Source organism: Cylas formicarius, unplaced genomic scaffold (assembly GCF_029955315.1).
Source record: "Cylas formicarius isolate icCylForm1 unplaced genomic scaffold, icCylForm1.1 PGA_scaffold_10__41_contigs__length_53128322, whole genome shotgun sequence".
Taxonomy (NCBI): Eukaryota; Metazoa; Arthropoda; class Insecta; order Coleoptera; family Brentidae; genus Cylas; species Cylas formicarius.
In genome coordinates, this window is record NW_026844214.1 from 42,291,281 (window position 1) to 42,300,424 (window position 9,144).

A 9,144-nucleotide genomic window follows, 5' to 3' on the forward strand; every position below is an offset into this window, starting at 1 on the left:
ATTTCCACCAATAAACAGATAGATCAGCACCGAACAAAAAAATATGATTTCGAACACAACAAACTGAACAAGAGGATTTCTCAATCTAAATAAAAAAAATCTTTTATACCATCCTCCATGGTCGGCATATTCTAATATACCACTACGCAAGTTGGTTAACGTCCTCCATTATTATTATTTTTTAATAAATATTAGTTTAGTAGCAAAAAACTAATTTGTAGGTTATGATATTGTCTTTTTCCCACATTTCGATTTTTCATGACCAATCGAATAAAAGGGAGAGTAATTTTTTTTTATTAATAGAATGGAATAGAAGAAAAAAAAGAATACTGCAATTTGATATTTTAAGGAAACACAACCAATTTTGGCTATTTCCTCCCAACTGAATTAAAAAAATATCTCTGAAAAATCTCGCCTTGCGCATCCGCCTGTTATTTGATAAACTGATACATTTTAGGTGATGGAAAAACCAAAAAAATAGAGTCGATGTTTACACAATGCCCGTGATTATACCGGGAGCGTAGAAAACATTTACATAAAGTGCAACAAAATAAATTTAAGCTAAATTCTTTAGAAAAAAAAAAGTGTTAATGTGAACTACTTATTGTCTCACCAGTTTCTAATAGCAGTCACGCTATATCTATTTTTAATTTGATTTTCAATTTGATTGATAATAGGGCTTAAGGGCGAAGTAATTGTTGCAAACCAAACAAATTTTGCAAAATGCCAATGAAATGTTTGTATTATTTACAATAACAGCAAGTAAACGCATGGACTAAATTAAATAAAATCATCGGCGACCCTGGATGACGTTCCTAATCCAAGTGGCGGTGACCGAGACCTTGTGGTAGATGCCGGGTTGGTGGGGCTCCCCACAGCCAAATCCCGCGCTAGTTATCCCCACCAGAGTCCACCTCCCTGAAATAAAAACCGCATTATTCACGGTGCAACGCCCAAATGTTTCCAACATCAGAGCCGTCCTTACATCCGGTTGTTTTTTGGATAATAGATACACCGAGTTAATTCTATCAATGTGTTATTAAATTAAAGCTGATTTTCAAATGTCAATTTCGCAATTTTGAAAATACACTTGAAAAAGAATGAAGTGATTATTCTCTTTTTCAATGTTTAAAATATTATTTGTCATTCTCACCTTTGCTCAAAAGGATCAGCGGTCCCCCCGAGTCCCCCAGGCACGCGTCGTGTTTTCCCAGTTTATGCCCCGCACACATCATCTCGTCGTGGAGCTCCACCGTAATTTGTCGGATCTTATGCCATGCCATACACTCCTTGATGTCTGAAACACTCGGTATAAACGTTAACAATAAAGCACCCTGGGCACCCCGCCCACCCGTTAAAAAGTAGATGTGCGGAGGAAAGCATCCCTAGTACTAAAAGAAGAAGAATTCGCGATTAGCGTAAGATTTGTAGTAGATGTGTAGTTGGCGCCGATATGTTTTATATTTTCCAGTTTCAAGAGAATTAATGTTCTAAAAATCAAAGTGGTGATAACGTGGACGTGCCAAAATATTAGTTGTTGTATACAGATGTAGTGTTTGTGTATCAGATTTCTGGGTATGAATTGACGCTCAGAGCGCTCGGATTGTTCCAGTTTTTTGGTCCCTTGAAAATTCATCCTTATGTTACTTTATTGGTCATTAACGGATTATAGGGGTGGAATTTTTTTTCTCATTTTTTCTTATAATAATTATAAATTCTGTTTATTTGTACATTTTTAGCCCTTTGCGAAATACCAGGGGTAAAATAGACCGCTTAAACATTCTAAAAAATGCTATTCCATATTATTATAACCGAATCATAACTAATTTATTGAAAGTGTTATTTTTTGGATAATTTTAGGGATTTAGCCTAAAGCCAGAGCTTTCGAAAATTTTATAAAATAAATACAAATAACAATTTTTTTAATCGATAGAAAAATAGTTCCTAATCAGTAACGTCTGTTTTTTATTAAACACAAAAATATCCGATCTACCTTAACAAAAGACCAGGCAAACGTCCTGTAAAGGGTATTGACACAATACGGGGATATAACAGGCCACTGGTTCTCTCGATATGAAAAATATCTCACATTACACAAGATCTAGAAAAATAAGAACTATTGTGTCCGGCTTTATCGCCTGGAGCTCGATACGATAATCATTTAATCGTGGGGGCACCATCTATTAAATTATAATTCAACTTGCAGCAGCAAATAGAAATATAGAAACCGCTACCCGCGATAATCTGTTTCGCTACAATGTTTAAAAGCCACAAAAAATAATAAAAGCTTAAGTACGCCGCCTTGCCCCATCCTCCCCTAAGCTATTTTTTCATTCAATTTAGAGATAATAACATGTTCCAGAATTTTATCTAATATTATATAAATATTATTATTTATGACTGCGCGGCAGCATTAGATCGTCATTATCGTCAAACTGGTTTCGATGGAAAGTTTGAACTGTTTTGGAGAAGAGAAGAAAAAGGACGACCATTACGGCCGAACAAGCAGCCATTAAAGACTTACAAAAGGATGTGGACATCAAGATTTTCCAGCCGACAAAGTCAACCTCAAAGTCATCAGGGATGTAGAGGAATACGGCGACAAAATCGAGAAAACACTTGCTCTCTCTCTCTCTCTATAGTTTCTTTTTACTTCGAGAAAGAATTCGTCATGCCCGAATCAATAAGGCTCTTCTGTCTCAACACCTTGAAGTTGAAGTTGAAGTCTATACTAGGAAAACCTTCGAACTCTTCTCAACTTCCAAACACTGTAATATATGTACCAGCGCACCAATATTAGATTTAGGAGGTTTTGAATTTTTCAGAATTTTTGCGATTTCAAATCGAATTTCATTAGCTGTTTGAGATGGCTGTTTGTTTAGGATAGACTCGACATTTGAAATAATTTCCTCTTTTGGGATAATACGTGGGGCAATGACGAAGTTGGAACCTTTTGAAAGACCTAATTTTTCCGTTTCTGAAAGTTAGTGCGATGATACATGTATTATGGTGTTTGGAGGTTGAGAAGAGTTTGATGGTTTTCCTAGTATAGACGTTAGTTTTTAAAATTTCTGAAGGTCATTTTGGGTAGTAGATAAATGAAGATTTAAAGCTTTGTCATGAACCATGTTCAAGGCAAGCAATTTAAAGGTATAGAGACAGAAGAGCCTTATGAATTCTTTCTCGAAGTAAAGAGGAACTAGATTTTCGAAGAATTTTATATATTTATGGAAGCCTTTGAGAAGAAAGCTCTCGATACCTTTCATCTAAAACCAAAATTATGGAAACGCTACGTCGATGATACTTTTGTTATTTGGCCCCATGGTCAAGAGTCACTTGTAGATTTTCTTAGATATTTAAACTCTATACACCTCAACATACGTCTTACCATTGAGTTGGCAACTAATAACAACCTCCCATTTTTAGGAATTCTTATTAATAGAAACTCAGACCTAACATTGGGTCATTGTGTTTACAGAAAACTTACGCACACAGACCGAACCTTTAATGCATGGTGACACCACCATCCAGCCCAAAAATCATTGGTAATCAACTCTCTTGTTTACAGAGGCGTAAAACTATCTCTGCCCGAGTCACTGAACCCAGAATTAAAACACTGACCACATATCAAAAATCCTAAAGAAATATAACGTCAAAACCAGATTTTCCACTTGTCCAAAAATCTCTCATCTTCGATCCGTCAAAGACAAAATTCCATTTGACATGCCAGGTGATTACAGCATTCCAAACTAACAATCTTAACCGCGGTCCTTACCTGTCATCAATATGGGAATCCGTTATTTGGAGACAGTATGTATATACCATATAATATATATAATATATAAGCAGGTACAGAGTAAAATGCGATCCAGTTTCAGTCAAGCTCTGAAGAAGTCAACAGGATGATTGGCGAAACGTTAGCAACTTCTTCTCACCAAAAACCGACGCAGCAGGAATCCAGAAGTTTTGTAAAAAGTATTACAGTAGCCTGTGGAACTTTCTTTGAAAAATTTCTGTACTTTTGTTTGACATTCTTCATAAAAAGTCTGGATTCGTGACAAAAGACTACCACAAATCAACTCCGGTTCTGTTTTTAACCCAACTTCCGTAACCGCTCTGCTTATTCCGCAAACCCTACCGATATCTCCAATGGTATGAAAAATAAAATTCGGAAATATGCAGTGACAAATAAATGCTGACTCTGTATGGTTTTCTTACTATTGACAAAAATATAACAATAATTTTATTTTTTACTCCCGTCTGTAAAATACCCAATTACCCATCGATCTAGCGTGTGGGAAGCGTCACTTTACCACGTCAGTTTCGTTTCCCACGGATTTGGGAGCAATCGGATATTTTCGGAGATATTTCCCACGCTTTGAATTTTGACGTTTGTCAATTGTGACGGTCATATCAGGGAATGTATTCGTGTTGTTTTGAGAAAATGTACCCAAAAACTAACGGTCGTAGAAAAAATATAGTATGCAACACATTCGGTAAATTTTTTAACTCACTAGTTTACTAAAAACTCGTGAGTCAAATGCCGTTTACCGCACTTATTGCATAATATACTATTATAGTTATATTAACGTTATGAGATATTTAATGTATTCTGTCAAAAGTAACGTTTGCCGATCATTTGTCAATTTTTCCTATCAAACACTTTTTTTAGAAATTCGGTTAGTATATAAATACAGCAATTGCAAATATTCACCTAAAATGGGTACCGCAACGCTTCTCAACAAGTTTGTTCCAACCAAGTGGTTCGCGGGGTTGATTTTACCCCAACCCGCCACCACGGCTACCCTTCCTGCGAGGCTGAGGTCCTCGTCGGGCAGGCAAATGGGAGAGATGTGAAAGTTGTAGCCCGCTTCCGTTATCAATTCCAACAAGGCCAAGTCATACCTATCGGGTTGCGTCGCCTTGTATCGAAATTTCGGATGGAAAATTACCCTCCGCACCTTGGAAGAAACTTTAGATCACAATTTTGCTACCTCGGCGATTGGAAAACTGTGTAGAAAAAAATCCTACCCTGTGCAATTCGGACGGTGCTAATTCTTCCACTTTGCCGGTGTCCTGAGTGTCGAGTTCACCCAAATAGACCAAAATGTCCGTCATTCTGGCGGATAGGACGCAATGGGCTGCGGTGGCGACGAAATTTCTGGAGACTGGACGTGATATAATTATAGGTGTCTAAGAATATCATTTTCAACATATAATTCCTTTGAATCAAGAAATTCTTATTTTTTATCTCGATAAAAATGCAAAAAGAAGAAAAAAATTAAACAACATTTTTTTATTTTTCCAAGTGGCGTTATTGGCTTTGATTACAAGAGAAGGTAAAATTTTATCCTGCTTCCCCCCCTCTCCTCACCCAAAACGCCTCCACACTGGAATGCCCGAATTTTAATGTAGGCCTGCCAGGGAAACTGTGCGAAATCGGCCTCACTCCCACCCACAATCCGCTTCCTCAACGTCCTGTCTGACGATAAGCCGCAAAAGTCGTCGACCTCAATGATGTCACGTCTTCTTTGTATCGCAACACCAGGTGATTCCCTAGTTCTAAAAAAGTATTCGCCAATACAAATTTTTAAACCGCTCACTCGTTACCGTACTCTATGGTATTTGCGTCCTGCTCGATAATTTTAGCGGCGTAATCCTGATGATGGACATTCCGAGACGTAACGCAGCACGCTACCAGCCAAGCGGATGCGCCGCAACCTTCCTGGCTCGATCCTCCGACAAACCAGCACGCCAATGACAACGTGCACGGGTGTGACAACCCTTGCCGTTCGCATTTTGCCGGATAGCCGAACATCGTAACAAAAACCCTCCCTGAAACAGAAGACGTCAATATGAGGAAAATTTGGGAAAACGATTCTAGTAGTCTTAGTCAATAGTAAATAAGGAGGAAAAGAAGAGGAAGGTAAATAATGCTTTTCAGTCCAGTGCGCATAAAAAAAATAGCGAACATCTGTCATTTTTATCCTAATAGCCAAACTACATCAACTTGTGTAAGGTAGAATTAAATGTTTCGCGATCAACTTCAACTAAACCAACAAAGAAGAAATAACCAAAAAGTCGTTATTTGCTTAGTTTTGGTTGTATTTGTAACTCAATTTCGTGGAACGCAAATTAGTGGAAATGAAAATCGGATATTCAATAAAAAAATATCCGACTATGAAAACCGTATGCAGAATTATTTAATAACGACACACGAAAATCATAAGGCGTTTCCCATTTTAAAAAAATGATTAATATAACCAAACTAAAAATCAAAAATTTCTTGCTTAGAAATTCAAAGTTGTATTAGAATGACAATTGGGACAAAAATGGCGCTTTTATTTTGTGGTCTGTGTTCTGTTACCGGTACCTCCTATACCGTCATTGCCGTCGATAGCACCGCCGAACCACTTCCAGTCAACCCAGAATGCCATAGCCACGTGCCAATGACACAGAAACACCCAGTACACGAGGCGCATTTCTCGCGCATTTTCGAAAAATTTCCCGCAAGATGACTAGATTTCGACGGCCCAACTCATATTTTTTTCTTTGCGACGAAAACTAAAATGGCGCCAGAATTAACGCGTTGTTTTCGGCGGACCAACGGTAAACAACAACCGGTCAGAAAGGTAACGGGACGATCGTCGAAGATGACGTCCTACTTTTCACACAAAAACCCGTTGAAATACAAACTACTGGCGTAGTGGCCCGCAACCAGCAATACACGCGTGTGTTTGGTTAGACCAAACCCGTTGGGCCAACATGTATTCTGCGACAAGGTGTTGAAGAGTGCAAACAATCAATGAGTCATCACGAATGGGAAAATAAATGTCGATCGCTGTAGGGTATATTGGTCTATACGTTTTAATTGAGGTAACTAAAAGAAATAGGATTCGCGAAGACGTTTGGGTTCTTAGTATAGCTGTTGGTACCAACCTCAGAATTAGTGTGAAAGATTATAATATTTTTATTATTTTTTTACATAATTGTTTATGTGCGTGGCATAATTATTCGAACTAGAGACTGTGTATTTAATAAAAATAGTGCCTTGTGTTTCCAGTGTTACTATCTTTTTTTTCCAGATTTATGGTGAACACTTGCAGGGCAGGTTAGTTATTCATTTATCTAAGCAAGCCCGAATTTAGTTACACCACTTTTATATGAATTTCTAGACCATGTTCATCTATTCTACATATTTGTACTTTTAAACATTAAAATAATATAGAGCTTTTAAATTGTGTTTTTTTTTATCCAGTTTCGCATATTTTTAATATTATAAATAAACGCCATGCAACCTTAATGGGATGACTCATACTTTAGCATTTTACGGCCAAGCAACAAGCATTATCAACTCTTCTACCAATAAAATTGATTTAAAAATTGATCATTAGTACATCTTAGGGCAGAAGCTGATAATTGTCTTCAGTACCAACGATGGTTGTAAAGCAAATCAGAATTAGTTGAGACGTTACGATAAATAATTAAATTCGATTTAATTTCCAAATTTCCATGTTCTTATTAGAACGTCAATTTACCAATTTGTAATATATATATCAGCTCAGATCTTATTAAAAAATAAATATCATGCGCAGAAGCAGCAGCAGCAATAAAACTCCAACTTTTAGCAAAATTTTTGTTCAATTTTATTCACGATCGGTTTTAATAACTACACTGCGGGGGAGTGGGGGGGCAAGGGTTTGGGTACAAGTTCGATAACAACGCTTGGAGAACTTGGGGGGGTAATGCTATGCTGGGAGGCGCGGGAGCGCAAGGAACTGGCGTCGGCGCGGGGGCGGGGGTCGTCGTCACGCAAGCTGGCGGTGCGACCAACGACGGACGTAAAGCAATGGTTTGACAGTTGCAGAACCTGCCCAGTGGGATGACCTGAGGTACGGGGAGAGGCACGTTCACCGCGCTTTCAGATATAAATTTGGGCAAGGGGGCGCAGGCCGGTGGTGGCGGAGGCGGCAGGTTCGGGCACGTCGGCGGGTACCGCAAGTAACCGCAAGATGCCTGAAAAAATTCACAAATAAATAATTAGATAAAGGTTACTACATAGAGCATCACGATTGCCTGAATTTAGAAATATCCTGCTGACTTTTCGATTTTTGATATTTCTGGATCGCTAGAAGATATGAAATTCATCTACATTTTGAATTTTTTCTTAGACTTTCCACTGATTTTAACAAAATTTGATTTTGTTTTAAAATGACAAATCAATATGCCAATATAAGGAAACATAATATAGTTCACTTAATATTAATAATTATAACAATTAATAAGCGAAATTTACAGAGCTATACAAAATTTTGGAGGACAAAGACAAAATGAAATGAATCTTTACAACCAGATACGACACTCGCGGTGTTTTTGCACATGGCATGTACAGAAGTAGTGAAATACGCATACACACAAATACACGGGTTAACAACATTTATCCAGATTACCTCGCTTACGATGAGCACCACTAACAATGATAAAACCAGCCTCGTTGCCATGTTACTTGGATCAATTGCTTAGAATGTGGAAGATTTATTAATACGCTATATTTTATAGCTGACAGCGAGTAATAGTTATTTTAAATGTTTTGGTAGGCTACGTGGTCTATACCCATAACAAAGGTATAGCGCGGAAGTGCAACGATATAGGAAGTTAGAAATAATAATGATTGTCTAATCGGGAATTCCAAAAAAGAAAAAATAAACCTAACAAAAATTACAAAAAAAACAAATTTCAATGCAGTTTTATTCATCACTACAAAATGATTTTCAGTTCTTAATGGTATATTACTCAACGAGTTAAATAAATGAAACTCTTTTTTTATAACTTCTAGTAGAGTCTGCAATCCGACCTATGGGCAACGAGCATTTGTTTCGAATAGAAGGAATAAAGACACGTAGAGTATCACTCCTGTGAATGATCTCCATTAAAAATTAATCCAAATCTTACAGCTAAAGTTTGTTTGCCTATGTGATCTAAAGGCTATACTTATCTGATTTCTGTAATTATGTCCGATGGCAACACTCTCTGCCTACGTATTTCATTGACATCGCGCCTATTTAACTGGTTTGCTAGAACGTTAGGATGCACTCTGTCATTGTAATTTGCACTCGATCGATGCACAGTTTCCTTGATTGATTT

General features: G+C 37.4%; 2 protein-coding genes across 3 annotated transcripts; both read right to left on the minus strand.

Annotated features, from left to right (window-relative positions):
* Nucleotides 1–737: 737 nt before the first annotated feature.
* Nucleotides 738–6,652, minus strand: LOC132705988 (trypsin-7). Of its 2 annotated transcripts, none has more exons than XM_060677024.1 (7): nucleotides 6,374–6,652; nucleotides 5,616–5,835; nucleotides 5,375–5,562; nucleotides 5,032–5,168; nucleotides 4,715–4,961; nucleotides 1,154–1,297; nucleotides 738–918 (listed from the first exon to the last, which is right to left on the minus strand). In XM_060677024.1, the coding sequence occupies exons 1-7, from the start codon at nucleotides 6,480–6,482 to the stop codon at nucleotides 791–793; spliced, it is 1,173 nt and encodes a 390-aa protein (XP_060533007.1). In that variant the 5' UTR covers nucleotides 6,483–6,652; the 3' UTR covers nucleotides 738–790. The 2 variants fall into 2 exon arrangements, with proteins under 2 accessions (XP_060533007.1, XP_060532999.1); XM_060677016.1 differs by having other exon boundaries at nucleotides 6,368–6,652.
* Nucleotides 6,653–7,662: 1,010 nt separating this feature from the next.
* Nucleotides 7,663–8,502, minus strand: LOC132701798 (uncharacterized). The gene is made up of 2 exons (XM_060670042.1): nucleotides 8,451–8,502; nucleotides 7,663–8,016 (listed from the first exon to the last, which is right to left on the minus strand). Exons 1-2 carry the CDS (start codon nucleotides 8,499–8,501, stop codon nucleotides 7,663–7,665), a joined length of 405 nt encoding a protein of 134 aa, XP_060526025.1. The 5' UTR covers nucleotide 8,502.
* Between the last annotated feature and the right edge of the window lie 642 nt (nucleotides 8,503–9,144).